The sequence below is a fragment of the Podarcis bocagei genome, assembly GCF_964188305.1.
Source record: "Podarcis bocagei genome assembly, chromosome: 1".
Lineage (NCBI taxonomy): Eukaryota > Metazoa > Chordata > Lepidosauria > Squamata > Lacertidae > Podarcis > Podarcis bocagei.
The window spans coordinates 30847242-30873909 of record NC_138125.1 but is presented as its reverse complement, the minus strand read 5'-3'; the positions used below and the strand labels follow the sequence as shown (position 1 = coordinate 30873909).

The 26668-nt window shown below is 42.0% G+C and overlaps 1 protein-coding gene across 3 annotated transcripts in view; it reads right to left on the bottom strand.

Annotated features, from left to right (window-relative positions):
* The window catches only part of SPTLC2 (serine palmitoyltransferase long chain base subunit 2), a 66826-nt gene that overhangs the window by 10752 nt on the left and 29406 nt on the right, over positions 1-26668 (bottom strand). For all 3 annotated transcript variants that reach the window (XM_081173428.1, XM_081173427.1, XM_081173429.1), the window contains exons 6-9: positions 25600-25693; positions 24207-24312; positions 22894-23113; positions 21550-21676 (exon numbers count right to left, since the gene is read on the bottom strand). In XM_081173428.1, coding sequence (XP_081029554.1) covers positions 21550-21676; positions 22894-23113; positions 24207-24312; positions 25600-25693 — 547 coding nt within the window. The remainder of the gene's footprint in view (positions 1-21549; positions 21677-22893; positions 23114-24206; positions 24313-25599; positions 25694-26668) is intronic.

The window sequence follows — 26668 nt, the reverse complement described above, 5'->3', positions numbered from 1 at the left end:
CCAGGACTTGCTGTCCTTTAGGTTATTGAAGTGCCTGACCCAGATAGAGATAGAAAGATAGATATCTGGACAACCCCTACAGCACCTTCACCACTGATCTGTCAAGACTAATCTTGCAGCTACTTATTCAAATTATAACCAAATTTGTTGTGATGTGAAATCACTAGTATGCAACATTAGCCACATTTTCCCACAGAGAATTTCATTTGCACTTGTTGAATAAACTAACAGATAATTAATGCATGTTTCTTGGATAGGCTGGTATTTTAAATAATTTTGCAGCAACAGAGGATTTTCCTATAGGAAACTGATGGTAAACCTTCATATCCAGTAAATAAGTGGCAGAGAATAAGTGGTGTGTCTGCCATCCTTTTAAGATGGTAGTCCAACCCTCTCTCTAATGGCAGCAAGGACCACCCATAGGGAGGCACCAGGGTTCAACGGCAACAAATACATTTCCTCTGAACTCATCAAAGCCAAGCATAAGTTGAATTCTTATTCCACAAACAAGCAAGGGAAGCCTGCAGCATCAGTGTTTGTTTTATACCCCAGCTAGTCCTTTGATGAGAAACTGATTTCACTGGAGGCCATTAGGGTTTAAAAGCAAAGTAATCACCCACAGAGGATAACAAGATCTTCCTTCCTCTACACTTGCAACACAGCTTTTCAAACAGGCATCTGTTTTGTAACTATGCGACATCCCACCCTCCAATTTCTAAAGCTTGTGATTATACTACTAATGTTGGTTGCATTCTTTTCCAATGCTTATTTCTAATGTCATCTGTGAAAGGAAACGGATATTAAAAGTTTGTGCATCTGCTTATGTTTGTGCACTGCATAATAATTAAACAGACCTTTTTAGGAGGATAAGATTAGTTTCTATGAAGTTTCAAGTGTCTGTTCCTTTACACAACACATTCAATTCACAAGAAGCTTCATTGTTGGTAAAAAGTGAAGTTTTGATGCCAAGGTACAAACATAGGTTAGGTCCCTAAAAGTAGATTAAAAACTTGTTTTTATATATAGTTTGTAGCCTGTTTAAGTACACAGCTCTGATTTTGAGAACCCAGCAGAAATACAAAGGTGACTGGAGGAGCTTGAAAACAAATGCTTGCTGTTTGGAGATGCTGAGGGAGTAGAGATTGCAAAAAGGAAGCCACGCATGCACTTATAACAAGATTAACAAGCTCTGAATGAAGCACTTAAAATACTCTTCACTCTCCTTCCATGATGACAGATTGTCCACGACACCATTATGCAGAAGTGGCACTTAGCTCTGAAGCTGCCGCTTTCCTGCCCAAGGCATCCAAAGCTAAGCACTATCCCTATCAAAAATCTCATCAAGCATCTCCCAGGGTTGCTTCTAATTAGTTCACACATCGCTAGGGTTCAGGATGTACACATGCAAGGGTGTGGGAGTCTACCTTAAGCTCATGTATCATCTTCTCTCACAGTATGCAGTGCCTTTAAGGTGAACTGGACCTTACAGGGACAAAACACCTGTGCAAGGGGATATGCAAGCAAAGAGGCAGACTTGGCTAAATAAGTCTACTCATATAAGCTCCAGTTCACATTAATGGTTCTATGTGAGTTGGGGAAAGTGTACACCGGTATACTCATGCTGCCTCCAGTTTCTCTATGGACCAACAACATGGAATAACTGGAACCAATTTAATATTTTGCTGCATAACAAAACAAAACTGTTATCATTCAAGATTAGGTAAAACTATCCTTGGCTATGTACTATAGTGAATGGCAGTGTGTCAGTAGCTAAGATATGATTTTTTTCACAATCATAGCCACATTGTGTAGAGTAAATGCACTCTAAGCTGTGTTTGGTTGGATTTGGACCCAGTCTTTTACAACTTGCACTCAAACCATCCCTCATGGAGTGTCAGCTACAACAACTCTCCAGTAAACCACAAGAAAATAGCAAATTCTATAGTTTCACTGAGTGAGAAGTGGCCATCGCAAGTGTTGGCCATCAACTAGGGAGATTCAAAATGAGATTAAACAATATATATATATATATATATATATATATATATATATATATATATATATATATGCTTTCGTAGATTTTCACGGGTACAGGAATGTAGGTTTTGGTGTCTTCGGGTGTCTTCCCGTGTAAGAGTTGGGGTGTCTAGGCGACGTTTCGACGAGGTCTCACTCGTCATCTTCAGGCTGGTGCTTTCGGCTTCTTGTTACTAGAACAGAGCAGGATCTCAGTGTTTGAGTTCCTATAAATACTGTTGAGGGGGTGTGGTGTATAGCCTCCAACGTTCTGGGCAGAGAACCTAGGAACTTCCTCTCTGCCCAGAACGTTGGAGGCTATACACCACACCCCCTCAACAGTATTTATAGGAACTCAAACACTGAGATCCTGCTCTGTTCTAGTAACAAGAAGCCGAAAGCACCAGCCTGAAGATGACGAGTGAGACCTCGTCGAAACGTCGCCTAGACACCCCAACTCTTACACGGGAAGACACCCGAAGACACCAAAACCTACATATATATATATATATATATATATATATATATATATATATATATATATCAGAAACAATATGCCTACAAATGCCAGTTGCTTCGGGTCGTAAGTGGGAGAGTGGTATTGAACACATGCCCTGTTGGTGGGATTCCCAGAGACATCTGCACTTTATGGTGAAAGGTAGGTTAAGAAATCTTATTTAAAAGAATAAGAAGGCCAGTGAGCTTGAACTTCCTACTACTGCTTTAACAACATCTTATTCACTCATAAGAGCCAAAGAAGCTTCTGCTTGTGACAAGTACAATGAAGTTGACTTTCACCACATCTTCAATTTCCAGGCAATTGCAGCATTATATAAAAACACTCTAAAACAGCATCTGGTTGCAAATAGTAGCAAGGGCCATGAAAATAAAGGGGGGACCCTTCTATTATTCTGTTTCAAATTTAAAAACAACACTGAGACTAAGTACAACAGACATTTTAGAACTTGCTATTAAATTCAGAGGATTTATATTCACAGCAGTATTATTAAGTATTAATGCAAACATAAATCTGTCAAACATGATAAACGCTAGTCGAAACTAAATAAAAAAATTCCTTCCAGTAGCACCTTAAGAGACCAACTAAGTTTGTTATTGGTATGAGCTTTCGTGTGCATGCACACTTCTTCAGATGTGCATGCACACAAAAGCTCATACCAATAACAAACTTAGTTGGTCTCTAAGGTGCTACTGGAAGGAATTTTTTTATTTTGTTTCGATTACGGCAGACCAACACGGCTACCTACCTGTAATGATAAACCCTAAACAGTGAACAGCAAGTTTCCATTTAAGAAGCATTGCTGTGAATGTTCCAAGTACTATTCTACAAGTATGAAACCACCACTTGCAATATCCCCGGTTTCAAGAACCAGACTAGTTAAGAAGTATTTTCTCCATTTTATGGGAGTTTAACCATGTTGCCATTAAGTGGAATACATATCTGTTTTGTGGCTTGAAACCAGCCAAAGGTCTGGCAATCCCGTGACATTTCCTGCTCCTGGAAGCTAGACAAATTGCACCAATTCCCTCTCCCACAGTCTCCTGTGCCACCATCCACACTGATGGAAGATATCCCCCCCCCCCCAATCCCTTGAGAGAATTTTCAGGGGTTACAGAAAGCAAAGAGCAAAAATGACACACAACCCATTTGTGAGCAAGAGGCTCTGAACACAGAATTACACTTATGGGATCTCTAGATTCAACACATTTTTAGTTTGTAGGTATGGTGGCAAATTAAAAAGAATCATTACTTTAATCAATTAAAGACCCAAAATTAGTAAGAAAGGCCATAAGGAGCCAGATTTATGCTACATGATCAAGCAAAACAATTTTTACCTTGCATCAACTGGGCCTACTGCAGAACACATGTTTTCACTAGTCTAGAGACAGCACCTATTATGACAATTATTATACATATACTTTACTAAATCTAGTTAAGTTCCATTGCTAAAACCACTACGAGCTCATCCAGGTTAGGTGAACAATATTCAGTTTTGCCCATTTCCCATACAATTTCAACTTTGTGGATTTTTTTTTATTAAAAAACAAACCTCTATGCACTCCACAGGAGTTCACTTGAAAGCTCAATTGTTCCCAAAGAAAATTAAGATGTAGTGGAAACAAGGTTGTTTAATAGCACAGCCTTTTCAACAGTGTGAACTTGAAATCCAGCGTTTAATTTTTATTATGTGTGCTGTCTGTCAGGGCCAGGGGGGCTCATAAAACACTAATTTCCTGCAAATTCAAGCTTCAGGCTTCTACCACATTTGCCATTTTTAAAGTGAGTGTGTGCTGTCTTCAGTTTTACAAGTAGCTGGCCCACAGTTTAATCAGAAATTCACAATGGAATCTGGGACATTATGTAAGTACGGATCAAATAAAAGTCAATATGGATTATTACAAGAGAAGGCACATAAGACTAGGAGAAGAAATAAGAAAAACGTTTACAGTGGTACCCCGCAAGACGAACGCCTCGCGAGACGAAAAACTCGCAAAACGAAAGGTTTTTTCGTTTTCGAGTTGCCTCGCAAGACGAATTTCCCTATGGGCTTGCTTCGCAAAACGAAGCTTGCCCCGGGGACAGTGGGTCTTCTCTTTTGAAGCAAGGGGCGGCGGGGAGAAGCGATCTTCTCCCCGCAGCCCCAGGTCCGGGGACAGCGGGAAGCGCTTCCCGCTGCCCCTGGACCTCTTTTGAAGCAAGGGGCTGCGGGGAGATCGCTTCTCCCCACCGCCCCTTGCTTCAAAAGAGGTCCGGGGACAGCGGGAAGCGCTTCCCGCTGTCCCCGGACCTCTTTTGAAGCAAGGGGCTGCGGGGAGATCGCTTCTCCCCACCTGCCGGCTTCGGAACGCTGCTCCGAAGCAGGGCGGCGGGAACACCTGCCCCCACCGCCCGGCTTCGGAACGCTGCTCCGAAGCGGGGCGGGGGGAGGGAACACCTGCCCCCACCGCCCGGCTTCAGAACGCTGCTCCAAAGCAGGGTGGGGGGGCGGGAACACCTGCCCCAGCCGCCCCGCTTCGGAACGCTGCTCCGAAGCGGGGCGGGGGGGCGGGAACACCTGCCCCAGCCGCCCCGCTTAGGAACGCTGCTCCAAAGTGGGGCAGGGGGGCGGGAACACCTTCTGAAGGCGGGCGGGGGGCGAAAGTCTTTGTCCCCCCTGCCTGCCTTCCCAGGGGCTTTTAAATCGCCCCGGACAGCGGAGAAGTCCTCCGCTGTCCCGGGCGATTTTAAAATGCCGCCCGCCAGCATTTTAAGATCGCCCGGACAGCGGAGAAGTCCTCCGCTGTCCCGGGGTTTTTTAAAATGCTGGGGGTGGGAAGAAAAGCCCTTGTCCCCCCCCCCAGCCTTCAGAAGAGGTCCGGGGACAGACTGTCCCCGGACCTGGTCTGAAGGCTGTTTCCCTAGGAACGCATTAATTGATTTTCAATGCATTCCTATGGGAAACCGTGCATCGCAAGACGAAAAACTCGCAAGACGAAGAGACTTGCGGAACGAATTAATTTCGTCTTGCGAGGCACCACTGTATTCGCATTTCCACTGTAATTCTGGCCACATTCAACCTAACAAGGCTTGGGTAACTCTGGCTGCATTTATATGTTTTCCTGGCTTTGATTTGAAAGAAACTGGGGGAAATTATTTAAACATTTATTTGGGGTGGGTGTGGAGAAGATGGCCACAATTCTTAAGGCCTGCTTCCTTCTGGCAGCTGAATGACACTACTCTCTCTCTTCAGTTACCAGGAGAACTGCTTCTCTTGGGCTTAGTGCTGCACAAAAGACAATGGAATATAGCATGTATGGAGTCACTGACAAATCTAGCTGGAATGCAAGAGAACTGAAAGAACAATAGTGGGCTAGTCCAGGTTTGTACTCAATTTAGAGCTAGGTAGCACTGAGTGGTTATTTATTTGGTACAATTTATACCATTAAAAAACTCAAATAATTACCAAGAAAACATAGGTAAAATCAGCAAAACTTTAAAAAACAAGTGTATATTGCCTATATCAATAGGCAGAGCGTTTCAAAGCGCAGATGCTGCCCCACTTAAAGATCCAACTCCTCTCAAATGGACTTGTAAATTATATGACACATGTAGAAGTCAAGTCAAGGCGAACCTTCAAGTAAGCTGGCCCCAAGCTATTAAGGCTTTATAGACCAACAGTAAAACTATGAACGTAAAGTAACAGTAAAACTATGAACGTAAAGTAACAGTAAAACTATGAACGTAAAGTAACAACTCACCAACCATTGCAAATCTTTGAGCAGAGGTGTATTATGGTGATGGAATCTCATGCCTATTTAAAGCTCATCAGCATTATAGGTGCATGGTACCATCACTTTATCAAGAACTGTAATTAAAGTATTGTGGCACAAGTTCTTGGATGTGAGAAATGTTCCTGTTTATGGAGAATTCCCGAAAGACATACACATAACTTCATACACAAGTATAAACCAGTTGTGTATACAAAAGATAAACAAGAAATCCTGGTGTAAGTGAATGTACTGCTCATTAGGAGTTTGTCCATCGGGCATGGGACAAGCGTCAGCTACAACAACTAAAGGGCGGGGCGGGGTTTCTGGCCCCAAGCACTAGATGAATTGGGAAAGGGGCACCAGGAAACCACTTGCCAGTAGTTTTGAATCTCTTGGGGTAAAAGAAATGCCTACTCCAAGAACCAGATACTGCTCCCTGTATGACTAATACATCATGGATTCCTAAGGTTGGCTAAAAGAGCTGAGGAAGTGCATTCTGTATTTGGACTGCATTTACAACCAGATGAATAATGCTTTAGGCATGTTCTGAAAGCCAGAGGAAATGTAAGTTGGGTTTTGTGAACAAAAAACCCCTGCTCCGTATAACTCTAATTCATTTCTACCTTGGGCGTCAGAAGACAAAACTCCTTTGATGCTGCTGCAAATAGATGTGAAACTTCACTCTTTTTTCAAAGAACAGAATACCGTACCCTGCCCTCACCTACAGATACACACACAGACCATGTGCCCTCCAGATCTGTACTTACTAAATGGAGAGGACATATAGCTTTACACTCTAAAACCAGAAATCTGGCAACATCAGTGTGTTGATGGCATCTCCAAATCTTTGAAGACTCATCGGATAGCTTTACATACTTATTCAACAGGGAGACATTGACCCACACTAGAAATTGTGACAGCAGGGGCCCATTCTAAACCAAGGTTAGACACTTTTCAGTTTAGTTTGGCACCAAGTACTTACACAACTCCAATACTTCAAGTGTTCACACCTTTAGAAGGGAGGAAGATTGGGAAAAACCAAAACTACTTGATCTCGCTCATGTGACCTCCTTGGCCCAATCAGTGTGACCTTATTGCCCTCGCCTACATGGCCTCCTTGGCTACAGGCCACCCCATCAGGTGCAAGGGTTACCAAATGCCACTGGAATACAGCATACGTGGGGACACTGGGGTGAGGTATGTGTACCTCACCTCCTCCTTACTTTTAGCCCACACATTCAGGCAAGTAACCCAACAGGGATTAGGAGAGCTCTTTACAAGTTCTCTTCTGCTGAACACAGAGCTCCACATGATGGATTACTTAACTGTGGTTCTCAAAGCAGTCCTTCAGAAGCACGACTGTCCAAAACTCCTCAAACCTGACCACTAGGGATGCATGTAGGACAGGCAGGCGGGATTAATATGACAAAATGGACAAAAAATATTTCAACTAGATGCACAGAAACTGATTTAAGATAGGTCTCTATTTCTGTAGAAACAAGGTGGCTAAGTATATGTCCTGAACCTCTGGCATAGAATTAGAAAAAGCTTTGGAACCCGTGCTCTAGCCTGAAGGAATGTATCTTGGCAACTTTGCCAGCATTTTCTTTCCAGCCAACAGCTTTGTTTCCCCTTGGTGAAATCCAAGAAACTGCAAAGGTAGCTGAAAATAGAGGCAAGTTAAGTACCAAAATGTTATAGTTCCTGTGGTTCACTGATGCTTTATGCTGGTTACAATTTACATGCTTTCCATACAACTGGCTCTGAAATCAGCAGGCACAATGCACAGTATCAGTAACATTGCATTTCATAATTGAGATTATGGTATTATGACACGGTTAGCGCTGCTCTCCACATGTTGAAAGCACTGCATTTTCAAAGTCAGTTCTAAAAGCTAGCTTCCATTTCTTTTTTGACTAACCTGTGAAAATGTACTATTTATTATTAGATGGTACAATGCATGATCAATAAGCTAGATTCCTCATACCTTTAATTCAGAGCGATGCAAACCCCTGATCTGCCACGCTGGAGAGGGGCCTGGATGGGACAGAGATGTTCCAGCCCTGTCTGGGTTCACTGGTGAGAGCACTCTACCAACAAGAGAACCCCAATATGCCCCCACCCAGTCAACCAACTCTTCCTCTTGGTCTCAATTATGCAGAGTTGGGAAAACTGTAACCCTCCAGCTCCCATCAACCCCGATTCAACACAGCCCAAATGGTCAGGGATTATGGAAGTCCCTATCCCTGATCTAAAGCAAAGCTAGAAACTCATTAGCACACTGTGTACTTTCATACCCTTTAATCCTGCCAGTTGAAAAACCAGAAGTACTTAATCAGTTGCGTACATTTGCTATCTTATCTTTATTCTTACAGAAAGTCCTCCCTAAGCAACTAAATTACTACCTCAATGACAGCATACAGCCAAGGAGTATGTTTCTCTGACAATACCCTCCAATTAAAGACTGTCAAAAGAAACTAACTAATGGGTTGGATGAGTCCAGTTATTTGTCAGAAATGGTGCTGGGCATGCATGCTAAACTGTTGAGGTGCTACCCAATGAATCTAACAGTCTGATAAAACTCAGAACTGTCCACCATGCATTTTTATGGCCAGAGGGAATCAAACTACCACCTCCTCATTACAACCAAAATGCTCTTCTGAATTTCAGCACAGCTTCCAAATTTATTTTAACCTCTGGCCAATCTCCCTATACATGCCAAAATCCACAGCCACAAAAACAAGCAAGGCACTGATCAAAATAGTTTCTCTACACAACGTTTTCGAAACCTATAATGAAGTATACTACTTGAATCACAAAAGTTCAAGTCCAGGACCAGATAGCATTTACTTGCAAGAAGATATGTTTTAGTACTAAACCCCCTGCAACATCCCACCTCGTGAGAACTCTTCATTTGGAACTGCCGACTGTGCTTGCAAGAGACCAATCTTACTCTGTCCATGTAGAAATTGTATCCTTAAAGGAAACACACAATCATTCCACTTCAGTCTGGAAAGAGATCATCAATCATCTGTATTTGGACAATGCCAACAAGCTCCCCAGGCAAATGGTGCCTCTGGGGCTGGCCAGGGGGTGCTGGTTGCCAGGAACTGAATTGGCCTCTGAGTAAGCAAGCAGGCGGGCAAGGAAATCCAGTCAGCCAGTCCAACAGCCCTTGGTGTTGGGAATGGACAGATAAGTCCCAGGCCCCTGTGGGGCAGTGTGAGGAGGCACCTCTCTATGGGGCAGGAGGGAGCTCAGAGACCAGGGACGACTCTCAAGGAGAGGAGATTGAGGGAACACTCCACAAGGGAGGCTGTTCGAAAAAGGGTGAGAGGCTGCCAGCTCTGCAGGCAAGGGGTGACATAACTGGGCTCCTGAGCCCCACTGGGGTGCCGCAGAATGTAGTTGGCCAAGGGAGCCGTGGAATCAAAAAGGTTGAAAACGTCTGCCTTATGTATACCACAGTGAGAAAGTAGATAGCACTAAGTGGGATTTAAAGCGTAGGGGGTTTAATAAAGTGGCATTTTTGCTGCACACTCTTCTTAATCAGATATTTTCTGCATGAACACTAATGTTCTGGACCTCCTCCAACCCATGGGCCACTTTGAGAGGTTCAGCCACCTGATATTTTTATGACACCAGGTGACAACTTCAAAGGGTCTCACTGTCAGCACCACAACAAAACTTGCTTTGTCCATTTGCTGTGCCTGCAAGCAGACTTTTTTCCTCTGCAGACCAGCAAAGGTGTCTGCAAAGCATGGGTATAGCCAAGGGGGAGCAGCTGTCCCCCCCCCTAAATCAAGTAAATAAATAAAAATACTTAACTCACCAAATGCATCACAGATAGCTTGGTTCTGCCCCCCCCCCAAATAAATCCTGGATACACCCATACTGCAAAGTTTGTCAGCACTATCAGCCCATCCTGCTTGCTAAGGAATAACTAGAAATGTGCTTTAAGCTCCCAATTGTCCCTTTGCATCTGTGTTTTAACTTGTTCCACACCCAACATGAAATAGTCAGGAGTGGCCCATCCACAGATCTCCATTCTGCTCTAGGTTTTATCATTTACAAAGGTTTACTAGACCTGGCATGTGTTGCCAAACTTAGAAAGATTCAGCACCATGTATTAGCCACAATGTACAAAACACAGCTAAAGATGTGTACAACAGCTTTAAGCAGAAGTTTTAATAGAAATTAAATTGTTTCGCTGGTGTATAAAAAAGATTCCACCCCCCTTTCCTTCATATTTCAGTTGCAGAGTCAAAGCAGTGTGTGACCTCTCATGTACAATAGCCAGGCTATTTGTAATTTAATATGAGGACATCTCAGCTGTCATAACACCATGATGATTGCTAAGCAAATCTGGCATTTGAGACGTGCCATGCATTTATTCCTATAGACTGTGGACCAGTGCTTTCCGCTTTTATGCTAGAGTACAGCAGTTGATGCTCTGCTTATAACATAATCCTCCCCACCCCCCACACTTGCTTTAAGCTGCATGACAGATTCTTGGCAGTAGAAATACAACAGCTTTTAAAAATTTTATCTACTCATCTTCTCCTCTGAGCAGCCGTTTCCCCTAAAGTTTACATTGAAATGATCTGGGTATCCTATTTTAAAGGGAAGTATCCATGTTAGCCAACATGTATGAGTTAATAGTAAATACTAGCCACAACATCAACTCATAGCAAAGCTTTATGCAGTGTAACTCAGTGGGACAGCTTCAGTTACTCTGCAGATGTAAAATATGTTATCCTACAACATTTTACTAGTCTGTGCTACTACACATCTGTCCTTTTGCATTTAGAAGTGCTGATTGGGCTGACATTAAAGTCAAATATTTGGGATTTGAATAGTGAGTGATCCCAAAGGCCTGCTTGTTAAATTCTTTGCACTTCAGAGGATCTCAAATTACACTGCACAATTATTAGCATCTACAAGATTAACACCTTGAGAATATAATGTAAACACAAAACAGTAAGTAATAATGAGCAACCAGGGCCAAAGCAGCAAATGTGTTAAATGCATGAACACATTTTAAACACCTTTTGTGTTATCTTTAAATAGCACCTGGGAGGCAGGGAGATACTGAACCCCTTTGTTCCCATGCTGCAGAAATCCACATCCCACTGCAGAACTGCTATTCCTCTGGGGAGGGAAGCTTGTCCCTGGTACCAGTGGCAAAGAGAAAGACCAAGCAGGTGATAGACCAGGTCAGATGAATTTACTGACTACTAACAGAGCCTCTATGCAAAGGATGAGGGTGTTTGCTTGTACTCAACTAGAAGGTCATCAAGTTCTGAACATCAGCATCAACTACAGCTCTCATACTTGTCTCTGGCAAGATTAAGAAACAAACAATCTGCATCAGCATATTAACTGTTGTGCTTAAACTGTGGTTCATGAACTACCAGTAGCCAGTTATGTAGCTTTTATTTGGTCCCTGAAATCATGATGAAAATAGATTTAATGCACCAGGTTTCCCAAGTCTCTATTATTTGCTGCAGAAGTTTCTACTTGGTGTAGTTTTAGAAGCATTTAAGTGGGAAACTCCTCACTTCTTCAGAACTGACAGTGGACATATACATATTTTTAATTGGAATGATTTGTTAACCAAGGGCAGAATCAAGTGAGAAGCAACTGTGCTGGGGGCCTTATGAATTACCTTCCGTAGAATGGCGTTTAGGTAAAATAATGTGCTCATTCACAAAGAGCAACTGACAGTGATGCTCCTTGGGACAATCGTTATTGCACCCATATGTTCTATTAGACGGGAACAATAATATAAAAATTGGAGAGCCTGGGGTCAAAAATATGCACCAGGTTAACACACTTCCATTTAGCTCTTCTTCTGCGATCTAGTAATATTTTACAACTTCAGAAGCAATTGCCTTTGTTCACAAGAGTCTTAAACATTTGAGAATAACTCTGTTTATATGTAACTTAATAACAAGCAATATGGGTGAAATCATAAGCAGCTAGGAGTGTGGCACTGCAATCTCTTCAGTAACATTTTATTTTTCTAAATTCCTGCTAATACTAGAAAAGAATCTTCCAATCAACTCCTAGTCCAAGAGTGCTTGAAGCACATGCATGGCGGCTGCCTAGCCCAAACCACGGAGGAGTGTTTACTGTTACCGTAGAGAAAACTGTTTGGTCTCCTCTATATCTGAACACACAGCCAAGTCTGTATTAGCAGTAAAGCCTTTCCACCACTGACAACAACTGTCAACAATGCCTCATTACATTTTGTTGCTAAGCCTATGGGTTTTACAGGTTGGCATACAGTTCACTTGAACAGTATGCCCCCTCTTTTCAGAAGGGGAGAAAACTGGTTAAGCACATTCTGTTTGATAAGGTTGCAATATTCATACAATATGAATATTGCATTTTGTCACATGAATATTGCATCTAGCCACTGAAATGGCATGCCATACAAGCATACCAGAATCTGTAAAGTAATCACGGACACCACCATCTGAACCCATGCCAATGGCAGACAGATGAAACACATGAAGTGCCAGGTTTCAAAAGAAATAAAAACTATTAGTCTTGGAAAGGGAGGAGACTAGGACTATGTCTGCTGAACTGACAGCCATGCTTTGATCTTTAAACACACACCTCAGCAGATATAGAACAAAACCCAAAATGCATTGTTCTCATACATTCAAAAGTAACTGTAAACATATGGAGAACAAGGGTTAGGGTTAGCCTTTGGGCAGTAAACATGCTCATCCCATAACCTTTTGTCCAAGAGTGTTTGTAAGTTGTATGGATAATTCTGACCAACAAGCGGCAGAGGATGGGAACATCAGGAACATGTACAAATACCACTTTCTTTACGAGCCATGGAATTTGCAGACTTCAGAGGAGAGTGTTCTATGAGGGATGTTTACAAGGCGTTTCATGGAAACAATTTAGTCGTTTAATATAACAGGGAGTGCAGAGTATATTTACCATCTGCTTGTTTTTCCTAGAAAGGCCAATATCAAAGCTTAACCACCCTTCTGAATTCAGAGAAGCAATACGATTAAATGAAAAAAGTTTTGTGCACATGATGAGTATAGGAAAACAGAGAAATCTTCTTTCCTTTTAGAGTTTCAAAGCAACTTGCTCATCTCCCATTTTTCTCCAGAGTTTATTGCTAATCAGTTACTTCTACAAAAAACAATAATCTTACGAAAAGGAAAATGATGTATGGGAAAATGCAATATATTCAGGCAGTCCAATAGAGAATACATTCCACATTAGGATGCATTATCCTGGAATGCAAGAAATTCAGATAATAGAATCATAGAATTGTAGAGTTGGAAGGGACCCTGAGGATCATCTAGTCCAACCCACTGCAGTGCTGGAATTTGCAGCTGTCCCATACAAGGATTGAGCCTGCAACCGTGGCGTTAACAGCACCACACTCTAAACCAACTGAGCTATTCAATGCCCGAGACTATCCGTTAACTCATTTTTATATGTAAAATGGACTACAATACTTTAAAGTGAGATAATGTTCATGCACCCTCGAAAAGGAAACAATCCACTATTAAAATTGGAAGCAAAGCTTAAATATTTGAGGCCACATCACTGATAGAGAAGGAAGTTCATGTCGTTGACAATTTCCTAGGAAGGGAGATGAATATACCCATGGTATGGCTCACTTGGTAAAAAACACAGGTAAGTTATGTAAGGACATATAAAGGGACATTAAAAAATTCAACCCAAACTCATTTTAGCCTTTGCACCTTGTTAGCCTCAGGTAAAAGCAAAACAGTTGATGGTGGCAACAGAAGCTAGAAGCTTAGCACCGTACAGTTTTTAACAAATTCTAGTTGAAGTTCTCAACATGGTAGATAAAGGCTGGGTGAAGCTGAAGGTTTCGCTAGCTATATAGTTTAGGCATATGAGTTAGATGAAAAAAACGTCATCGTGGTAATGTTTCAGATCATCAGGAAAAAAGAATAGCAAAAAAAAAGCATAATCAGAGAGCTCTAAGCCTCGAGCAAAAAGAGATTCAGCCTAATCAACATGTAAAGCAGAGCTTTCCCAACATTTCATGTTGGTGACACACTTTTTGGCCATGCATCATTTTGTGACACATAATTCAGTTTTACTAGCAAACTGGAAGTTAAACTAACCCCTTTCCAGCCCCGGGAATAGAGCAGGGAGCATTTGCGTGACACACTAATGTGTCGCAACACACAGTTTGGAAAGCTCTGATGCAAAGTAACTGGTTTGAAAAAAGACTGATATTCATAATTGTCAGGGCTGCTTCCAGATCCTAGCTCACAGAGGATCACGCTAGCCAGCGTTCACTTTATAAAAGTCTTTATTGAGTTACAGTTTCCAATTTCAAACAGCCGCATGCAGCCCTACGTCTTATCAGCTAGACCGGCGTAGCTCCGTCTGAGTCCCCGCCTCCTGTACACCAACTTAATAACCTCGCCTTACTCCACCTTTTCCGCCTTCCCCTCCTTCTCTGGGTCCCTCTGCCCCCCGTGGTCTCTTCCTTCCTGGACTCTTCTGATGCTGACCCCCCGGACCCTTCTGTCTCTTTGCGGCGGGCTTTAGGACCTGGCTCCCTTTCCGGGCTGCTTACTCTGCCGCCTTCCTGTGCATTTGAACTTGGCGCGCGCGCCCAACCTCTCACTTTCCGCTTGACCGTTCCTTCGCTCCCCGATGGAGGTGTGGCCACTCCTGACTCATGCCCTCCCCCCTGCGGCGAGCCGCCGGATCCCGATACCTGGCGCCCTTCCTCCTCACTGCGCTCTGTTGGGGATGTTGGCCCCGATTTCCAACTGCTGCTCTCTGAACCCCCTTTTGTCCCTTTTTCCTGGGGTGTCCCCTTAATCTCCCCCCTTGCTCTGGCCACTGGCGCTCCTTTCTGTGAATCCTCCGATTCACTGGAAAGACTCGGAGATCTCGGGTCGTCGTCATCGCTCATCTTTCCTTCGGACTCCTCCCCCTCGCTCTCTGTTTCCTCCCTTGCCCTCGCCTCTGCTCCTGAACCCCCGACAATAATAGATCCACATTTAAATAAGTGAAAGCAAAGAATGAACAGCACTTCTAATTTTCACCTTGGTTTAAGTAGATATCCAGTGAGCAGAACACTGGGGAACAGAACCGCAATGACTCTAGTTCAAACACTATTCTTCCTGTCTAATACTGCACAGGAAAAACTTATTCCAACCAAGGGGCAAGGGGAACAATTCAAATAGTTTCTTTAGGCACTTGGCCTGAGTAAAAAATGAAAGAGGTGCACGACTCAAAACTACAAATACATTCAACATGCTGCTCTGGTAAATATTACAATAAAGAGTACAATATGCTCATCTATTAACATTCTTCTAAATGGGCCAAAGATTCAACTCATGCCAGATTAACAGTTTTCCTGGAGCCTACTCCTAGGGCCTTCTGAGAATGCAAGGGGAGGAGCGGTTTGTTAGATTTAAAAGACCCCCTGCCAGAAGCACAAACCCAGTAAGTGATGTTTAAAGCTGTCAGACCCCTGAGGAGAAGCAGGAAACTCTTTATGACCCCCAAAGTATTTGTTTTCCCAACAGCTCCTTGGCACAGCTTGGGATTCTTGAGGTCAGCAACAACAACAAAAGTTTTGCTCTGCCCAAATTAGTTTTGACTGGTCCCTGGGTTCCCAAGGTGATAATTTAACACCTCATTAACAAGTCACTTATTGAAGGAAATTCAAATGAGAGATGCTAATGTGACAACTGAACATTTTCAGCCTCAATTTAAATAAAGTGTTCTTTAAAAATAAATTTTAAGTCACCAGAGGACACTCCCACTCTTAGCTCATAAATGTCCTAACCTTCAAGGAAAAAAGCATTTTTAAAAAGTCAGTATATAAGCAAGGGACATGAAGGTCAGTGTGAAAATCTGCTTTGTGGGCTACATGGCACATTTTACTTGTATACCATTTATACCATAAAAATGGAAGCATTTCATCAAGTTGAGCAAGTTTCTAGATTGTGAATTGCAATTTTAGCCATTTACATAGCAACCAAAAGAGGACTGCAGTAATGACAAAGCAGATGCAGTTTCCTAAGGTGTTTCTAGGTGGGAACTACCATTTAAGACAAAACAAGAGCTACGTATCGGGCACAGAGAGCATGCTTTGCATTCAGAAAGTCCTAATTCAATTCCTAGCATCTCTGTTTAAAAATGAATATTGAACAGAAAGCTTGGAGCTGCTACCAGTCCGTACGTGGGCTGGGCTGACCAATAAAATCCCAAAGAAGGCAGCATTGTTCATAGAACAGATTTCAACATAAAAGTCTTCCTGGGGCATCTGTGTGCAACTTGTGACCTCATATGATGATAGAGAATTGGTAATCCATTAGAACAATGCAAGAACACAAGGGTCTTGCAGGATCAGACCGTATGTACATTAAGTCCAGCATTTTGTTTGCCACAGTGGCCAGCTAGAAAGCACACAAGCACAATAGCACTCTTCTGCTCAGAATCTCCAGCAACTGGTAGTTAGAAGCAAGCTGCCTCAGATCCTGGAGGAAGTAGCTACTTTATCACAGCCACCTTGGTAGCCGTAGAGGATGAGACTCTTAATCTCAGCGTTGTGGGTTCGAGCCCCATGTTGGGCAAAACATTCATGCACTGCAAGGGATTAGGCTAGATGACCCTTGTGGTCCCTTCTAACTCTTACCATTCTATGAAAGCCTTATTATCCATGAATTTGTCCAATCTCTTTTAAAAAGCACCTAATGGCAGCCACCTTCGCATCTTGTGGTGGTGAACTGCATAGTTGCATAGTTTCAGTATACGCTGTGAGAGAAGTATTTCTTTTTGCCTGTCCTGAGTCTCCCACCATTCAACTTCACTGGATTCTAGTTTTATGATGCTTTCTTCACACTATGCCTAACTTTATACAGTTCTTCTTATGTTCCCCCTTCTCTGTCCGTGTTTGTTTGTTTGTTTGTTTGTTTACAGCTGAAAGGCCCCAAAGATTCTAACCTTTTCAGAAAGCAGTTGCTGTAAGAAAAGGAAAGCTCCATTCTGGGGATTGCTAGACATAAAAACAAAATCTGCCAATATTATAATGTCTGTCTACTAATCTACAATGCAACCATGCTTGGATTACTGCGGGCAATTCTTGTTGCCATACATCAAATCGCATACTGTATTGAGCTGGATAAGTTCAGTAAAGGGAAACCAAAAAGATGAAGCATCTACAGCAAGTCTCTTAAGGTAAAAAGATGGTATTTCCCCACTCCCCCATTTTTTCAATGCCTCCATGGATAAAATAGAGGTTCTAATGTACTTCAGTGATTGTGAGTTTAATATGGGCAACAGCAGCTCCTCCAGGTAAGTTGATGTGCAGTACAGCATTATGGAGCTCCAAACTAATTGATTGTTGAACAGTTAAACTACGTAGTGCTTTGCTATGGGCTACTTATTACTAATTCCTTATTTATTTTAACTTTTTTTTTCTTTACAAGAGTAGGTAGATTATTTACATTCATCCAGTAAATTATCAACCTCTGTGGGGAAAAAAATGCTTCTAAATGTTTTATTAATCCAAAGTGTTTGGAGCAATAGATTTCTGACTCTCCACCCCGCCCCTCCCCCCAGTCTCAGGTGCAGACACTTGTCCCAAAACTGACTTTTAGAAAGAGCAATAAATCCCTTCCCATTTGTATAATCAAGTATATGGGGGGGGGGGAGAGACCTTTTCCTCTTCTTGGATTGTAGTTAGCAGCCTGTTTTTAAGGAAACTACACATCACATATTTGAGAGACTCAAATGCAAAAATACTAACATGCAAAAAATAGTAATGAAGCACCTATAAACTTTGAAGGTAAGGGCCTACGTAGTTACTAAGACCCAGACACAGGCAGCAGTGTTGGTCTGACACAGTCGAAATAAATTTAAAAACTTATACCCAGAACAAACTAACTTAGTCTCTAAGGTGCTACTGGACAATTTTTTTTTATTTTTAAGAACCACAGAGTTAACAGACACCCCTGCCGAGAAGGTAGTAGGAACCGATTTTTAATAGCACACTCTTTGCCTGTCTAGAGCTGCTAAACTAGGCTGGCTTTTTAGAACCAAGTCACATTCAATTGCAAAACACAGAAACAAATACTGCCACAAGTTATATTTTTAAATTAACATGGAGTACTTCAGACAGCACCCTGGGGATGACCATTATGAGTACCAGACAGAAACAATGCCAGCACTGAAAGATTTGTTTGAACGAACAATAGGAAATAAAAGAAGGGAAGCTTCTGTCCTATTCCAGATTGCATGTTCACGTGCTGTCACCTAATTAAGTCTATTCAGTCTTCATTAGCCTCTTGTCCTGTTTCGGAAATGGCCATGCTGTTTTCTGCAGCATGTGTATTCTATCCAAGGTGCCTGCTGTTAACATCCTGTTTGGCCAAGGCAGGCTCTCTGGAATGATTGCAAATATTTAACAATAGCCAATGTACCATAGAATCTACAAATACATGTCCCCAAGTTTTGAGAGCTACTAAGCTCTCATACAATTTGTGAAGGTGATGCTAAAGCTGTTTACTATTCATCTGAATACAACGAAAACATGAAAAGTATTTTCTGCTCTGGCTGTTGATCCCCATTTTACTTTGTAAGCATAGTCATTTTTTCTACTTATTCCCACCCTCCTCCCAGATCTTAAGTGACACTAAGACCTTTGCTCAGATATATTTTCTAGAGTAAAATGAATTCTGAATCCTAGCATATGTAACCTGAAATGAACTTCAGCTACTTAGTCCAATTCTTCTACATCCATGAAGAGTCCACAAACTCAAGTACTTTCAAGTAACCCCTTTGTAACCAACTCTTGACAACCCTAAATAAGCAACACAGTTACAATGAGAATTTACATTGTATCACAGCAAGAAATTGTAAGTAATCAGAACTGAGATACATCAGGAGATTTTTGTTTTTGCAGGATAGTTAATTCTATAACCACACAACTTTATAAACAAAGCAGTATGTGTGTTTTACTTGCTCTGCACATTCAGTAATAGAGAATAAAATATGAAAAGTTAGATCCAGACTACCCATCGGTGGACTCCATCCTTTGGATGATGAGGCTGGGAGGTATTTTTTGCAGATTACCCCTTGAAAACTGTTCCAGGGGGTCAAAAACCTTCTGGATCAGGGTGGGAGGTAGTGCTGGGATCTGCAAACTGAACTGGCAAAAATAATCTTCCTTCCCCCCACTTCTCCAATGGGAGCCTCTGTTGGATCTAGAGCCTTTCCATTTCCAGAAGGCAAGTCAACACCCAGCTCACTGTATCCAGCTAGTATCAGTGAACCCCTTCTGCAGATTCTTGATTTAAGGATTGCTATACTGTTGGCAATAGTTCCAGATCTGGGAAATTGCTTCTGTACCTTCATTGGTATTTAATGCATGGAAGACAGCATCAAGAATCTGCTCTTGGCCAAAGCACAAGATTGGTAAGACATAAGAGAAATGGCAATCTCACAGAATCTAGAAGCAAGTCATTAATGGCTGCAAATCAAAACCAGGCACTTGTCCCCTTTGTGTTTTAGATTGCTAAAGAACTAGTTACAAAAAATTGTACCAGTATGACTATATACTAACCAAAAGTATGCAAAGTTGATGTTGTTGTCCTTGCCAATCTAAGACATTTGAGACTCTCCATATGAGTAGCAACTGGGTTAACAGCCTTTGTGCAAAGGCTATAAAGTCCTGAAGTTGCCGCAAGCTGTTGCTTGAAAGCCCAGCTAACTTAGGAGACACTTAAAATTGTTAACTTTGCTTAGGGACGTCAACATTCAAATTCTAAAATCTTCCAGTTCTTTCCAAATATTACTATAAAACAGTTAAAAAGTTATAGTTCATACTGAACAAATTCGGATTCCTACATTAGAGTCCAAAAAGATGAATCCACCTGAGCTTACCTTATTCAATTATTCACTTTTACGTTTTCCAGGGAAGCGAAAACCTGGAGCCAATAGCCATTTGGAACTTACAGTTCTAAAGCTATAATGGGATCTCACCAGCAGCTACATCACTAGATCTGAACTACAAAGCTAGTGCCCTAGTTACCATATTAGTAGCTGTGAAGCTTTGTGGGAATACACTTTCCAGAGAAAATTCACAATGGGCTACCATGAATGAGACTTTTGGGGTAGCAGTAGATAGCTCAATGAAGATGTCAACCCAGTGTGCTAGATAAACTGCATGCTAGAGATAATTAGGAAGGGAATTGAAAGGATAAAACTGCCAATGTCATGCCGTCTCTGGTGGAAATACATTTGGAATACTGTGTACAGTTCTAGTCACCCTCAAAAAAAGATAATTGCAGAGTTAGAAAAGGTTCAGAAAAGGGCAATCAAAATAAACAAGGGGAAAGACCAACTGCCCTATGAGGAAAGGTTGCAGCATCTGGGACTTTTAAGTTTAGAGAAAAGGCAAGTAAATAGGTGACATGGTAGAAATTTGTAAAATTATAAATTTGTAAAATTATGCATGGCACAGAGAGAGCAGATAGAGAGTAGTTGTTCTCCCTCTCTCATAACACTAGAACTCATGGAGATCCCTTGAAGTTGATTTTTGGAGGGTTCAGGACAAAGTACTGAAGGAAAGTATTTCTTCATATAGTGCAGTTCAACCAAGGATCTCACTCCCACAGGAGGCAGGGATGGCCACCAACTTAGATGGCTTTAAAAACAGATTAGACACATTCATTCCTAAAAGCTAAGGCTATCAATGACTACTAGCCATGATGGTTGTGATCTGCCTTTGTGGTTGGAGGCTGTAAACTTCTGAATACCAATGGCTGGAGGTAGAGCACTCCTGTGCTTGGGTGCTTTTTATGGGCTCCCCATAAGCATGCGGGAGGCCACGGTGAGAACAGGATGCTGAACTAGATGGGTCTTCAGTCTGCTCTAACCGGATCCTCTTATGGTCTTAGATTTACGCATCTCTCAAACAAGAATTTTGCACAGCGATAGCTTTTGCCTTAGTAAATGAAAACCATTAACCAATACAAATCTCAACCTGACCAGCAGCAATGATGAAAAGTTCATTCAACTACCAACAACATAAAGAAAAGGCTAATTTCACAAAACAGTCCTCCACAGAAAATGAGGGGTGGTGCTGAATAGGTAGTCCTTCAATGCCTACTGCCACCTTGTGGGCAAGAGCAACACCTGCAAAGAATCCAAGTTGCTTTGCGGACTTGAAGGAGCAGTTGTTTAATCTAACACCTCATGAGAATTACAGTGCCTGAAACTCACCAAGTGTTGTGCCATCTTCACCCATAATGCACTTCACTGATGCGATGATTTGCTCAATAACAGGGGGGGAAAGCGAAGAGGCATATACTGCACTGTGTGAATGGACACGAAGGTAATCGATCAGCTCCTGACAAAGTGAATACAGAAGGTTATCAGAAATTATCCTTGCCACTGAGAGAGCAGTCTTTGATGGGGCAAGTATGCAGTGCTGATATTTACACTGCTTTGCTGACTAATTATTTGAAAGATATGAAGTGAAGGCCGGTATATATAGTTGCGCCTTCATCTTTCTTCGTACGTTGGTAGTGCACATGCATCTCCTTATCTTTGATCAACCATTTTTGCTAGGGAGATAAATGCTGTCATTAGGAAGAAGCTGTACAGTCATACCTTGGGTTGAAGTAGCTTCGGCTTGAGCATTTTCAGGTTACGCTCCATGGTGACCCGGAAGTAACGGAATGCATTACTTCTGGGTTTCACCGCTCGCACATGGGCAGACGCTCAAAATGATGTCAGGCGCATGCGCAGAAGCAGCGAATCGCGACCCGCGCAAGCACAGATTGCGTTCGCTTCAGGATGCGAACGGGGCTCGGGAACAGATCCCGTTCGCATCCAGAGGTACCACTGTATTTCCATGATGTTGTTTTGAAAATGAGTGTCAGGGAGATGCTGTCCTAATGATAACAACTGATAAGCAAAAGCCTAGCAGCACATAAATGATTACTCTCTCGTCATCAAATGGCGTATTGATTCTGGATAAAATTAGGAAACTGAGCACGGCAAATATATACATGGGAAGATGGAGAGTCCAACAGGCTGAGTTTTGTGGTGGGTGAGTGGCCAACCTGCTATGACACTTGCAGAAGGTGTGGGAAGTTCATAAGGAAGGGCAATCAAATAAACCTCGGAGAGTGAGTACTGGTGTTATTTTAAGTGTTGGGTAATCTCTGTCTTCTATATATACTGTAAGCCACCCAGAGTGGCTGGGGAAACCCAGCCAGATGGGTGGGGTATGTATGTATGTATGTATGTATGAATAAATAAATAAATAAATAATAGAAGCAAGACACACGTAGTGCTCAGGATTAGCTGCTGCTTTGACCTTCGATAGCTTTAGTAATAAATGGGCATTTGTTTGGACCATGTATTTTATTTGAGAAGTCCTGCAAAAACATAATAGTACTACTAATCGAGCTTTTCAAAATGTTTTATATATTTATGCCTGGGATCCTGGAATTTACTCAAAATTAAAATGGAGATGATCTTGATGTTCTAAGCATCCGAGTTTGCTGCTCCTTTCCTTACTAACAAGCCTCAAAATTTCTTCCTAACACGAGTTCTTACTTTCTTGCCTGCAATGTATCCTCCAGCAGCTCCAAAAGCCTTGGTGAATGTTCCCATCATGATATCCACATCCTCAGGGTCAAGTCCAAAATAGTCCACTATACCACGGCCATTGAGACCCAATGCTCCTATACTATGAGCTTCATCCAAGTACAAGTATGATTTGTACTTTTTCTTAAGGGCAATTACTTCAGGAAGCCGGACTATGGATCCCTCCATGCTGTGAAGAAAAACAAGAGATGGTTGTGAATTCTGGAATCTCCCAGTGATGCTGAAATCCCCTGGAAAAGGGGCCGGTTAATATTTTCCAAGTAATTACAAGGTCAAAGGAGCACCGGAAAAAGCTTGTGCGCATGGGCCTCCTCCGACCCGGATGTGCACCAGAAATAGCGTGTGTGCACACGTACGGGTGTGCGCTCCCCTGCCCTCCAGCCCGCCGTGCGATCATCGCTTGAGACTCCGGCCTGAGGCAAGGAAAGCTTGGAGACCCTTGCTATAGAAGCAGTTTTCCAGGCATTGCTCTGAAAAAGTTAGTGTGCCAGGCTGCTATCCTAAACCCACTTTCCTGGAAGTAAGCTCCACTGAATTTAACAGGACTTATTGCTGAGTAGACATGGTTAGGACTGCTGCGTAAGGTATCAATCCCTTTACTGCATCAAGGCTCCCCAAAACATCCATCTGCAACTACACATAACCCCTTTCTTAACAAGTTTTTGATGCTTCAGAGCTGAACTAATGCCTAATAAAGGTTTGGTGAAGTAAAGGCTTCAGAGCTTAAGATAGTTGACAGCATCACTGGCATTATGCGTCCTGTATCTACTGCTTTCAATTACCGTTTCAAATTTATAGTCTTTGTAATATTGTGTTTAATTGGTTTAATGAAGTGGTGAGCTTTTTTTGTTTTGCATTTTGCAAATTGCTCTGCTCAGTGAGGAGAGGAAAAGCGACAGAAATATTAAATGTAGAATGATAAACCCGGAGAGATTCACGTTACAATCCTTCTCTTCACAGAATACCCCCTTCAGTCAGTCATTACCAAGTTTACCCTTGGCTGACAAAGTGAGACAACAGAAACTATGTCCATTACAATCCATTACAGAAACACCTGGCAAAAAAAATCACATCTCCAGTTTAGATTTATTAGCACTAATGCAACTTGGAGCATCATTATGGCTGGACATGATTACAGCTGTCCAGAGTCAAATAATAAGCACCCAACAATTTGGCTTGGATTACAGATTGCCTCAAAATGGACAATAACAATGATCCAATATGGCAAACAGCACTGGTGATTGGAAGGACCAAGCTTGTACCTGAAAATGCCTTCGACAATGATGAGAATTTTTTTCCATGGTCGGCGTGTGCGTGGCTGCCCATGCACAATGGCATCTTTGAGCAGCTTCTCCAAGCTCTGCATATCTATACAGAAAGAACACAATTCCAAAGAACATTGTTACTTTTGTAAAGGGACTAGGAGCAGAAGCAGCTATAGACAGCATTACTACAGCAGTAATTCAGAGGGTGACATTATGTTGTTGTTTTTGTTGCTTATTAAAGAATCACTCTTCACTTTGAAGAATCACTCTGCCTGACAACACCCGCTCCAATTAGTACTGGGAGCAATTAGTACTGGGAACATACGGAAGCAATTAGTACTGGGAACATACGGACTCAGCTGCACATCATGTTAAGCTGGGAGATATGACAGAGCTACTGTCATACCTTGGTTCTCAAACAGAATGCGTTCCGGGAGTCCGTTCAACTCCCGGAACTGTTCAAAACCCAAGGCGCGGCTTCTGATTGGCTGCAGGAATGTCCTGCAGCCAATCAGAAGCCACGTCAGACATTTGGCTTCCAAAAATTGTTTGAAAACCGGAACACTCACTTCCGGGTATCAGTTGTTCGGGAGACAATTTGTTCGGGGGCCAAGGCATTTGAGATCCAAGGTACGACTGTATACTTCTAGAATCAGAAATCATCAAGAGAAAATGAATGGAGAAAGATTCAGAACAGAACAAAAGGAAATACGTCTTCACCCAGCACATAGTTAAAACCATGGAATCTGCAAAGATGTGACAGCAGCATCAATAGGGATGCCTTTAAAGGGGGAATCACAAAATTCATAAGAGGATAAGGCTATCAATAGTTATCAGTCATGATGACTACTTGCCACCCCTCCAGGATCAGAGCTATCGTGTCTCTGAATACCATTAGAAGTGGAACAACAGCAGGTGAGGCTATTTCCCTCATGTCCTGCTTGGGGTTTCAGAAAGGTTTCCATCTGACAACTGTGAGAACAGGATGTTGGACTTGATAACTATACAGGTCTTTAGTCTGATCCAGCAGGGATCTTCTTATGTCCATAAGATAAACAGTGCATTTGAACAGGTAAATAGGATATGGAGAAAGCTTGAAGAGGAAAAATTTTAAAAAAAAATACATAACTATACCGCTCTTCATCTGAAGACCACAGTAACACCTACTCAGGGAGGAGCTTTTGAATGCTTTCTCATCTGTGGTAGCCTTGAATGTTAAGAACGTGTTTTTTTAAATGCACCTGGGGCTGCTATAGAGTTTTATTTATATACTGCCCATAAATGAATGTTCTCTGGGTAGCTTTTTCAGGGGGTTAAAATCAAAGTCTGCATTTAGCCCACAACATAGGAATTTCCGGTCAAATTAATAAACGTCCTGGGAAATACTCACTATTGTGCTTGAAGATTCGAATTGTTGCTCCTGAAAGTCTTGCTCCTAATATTAGAGATGCATGATTCAACTCATCACTCACTATTAGACACCCCTGAACAAGGAAACAGGAAAATAAATGGTCCAGACAGAAAGTTGCAGTTAACCACTGACCTATAACCATGCAAGCTTCTTGCTGGGTGAAACTCCTTACACCCTGCCCTGGTCTCCAAGCAGTTTTCCTTGATTGGCCACAATGACAATGCATAGGATCAATAGATGATGCTGCAAGACCACACATTACTATTTATAGCTTTTCTGATACACTGAACCTGGGGAACAGCTCTCTGCTTGCTTTACTGTGCTGTGCAGTCTTCCTATTGCTCCAATTACACAAGAAGATGGGTAAGGGACTATGGATAAGCAGCATTACAATAAAGGAGAAGGAATTGCTTATTTTGGGTTGCAGCCTGACAGTAAAACAGAAATAAATACGATATTTAAACAGTTAGATTGGCAACCTGGTATAATAGCTTTGCTGATACACATTTCTTATTATGATGTGTATACTTATTAAAAAAAATGAAGTCAAAGAAGACCCATTTAAATCAAATAGGAATTTAAACTCTTCCCCTTATGTATACACAACATTTCTCTTTGGAAGATACCGGCAATTAAAAACCTAAGAAATCCTTTACAAGTTCACAATGGCATAAATGGTGCAATACATTCTTGTACACAGCATATGTAGGCTATTCACCTGGATGTCTTGCACTCTTTATTTCAACCAAGTGCTGCTCACCCACTTAAAATAATACAGAAATTTATTTTTGATAAATATAATGTTGGGTGCCATGTGATGAAGTTCAAAACAAGAAGTGTAAATGTGCACTGGGCTAGCAAATTGTCTCCAAACAGACTACTTTCAAAAACACAGTTTCTATCTGATCAAGCTAACAACGTATTTTACATAATCATTTTGTATTCTAGTGAAGCCAATGTGACTAATGTGCTCAGCCCTCCAAATTAACTGACATTTTCTTGTCCCAATACAGCTTGAGGGGCTAAGAAAGCAGCCTTGGTGCATTCA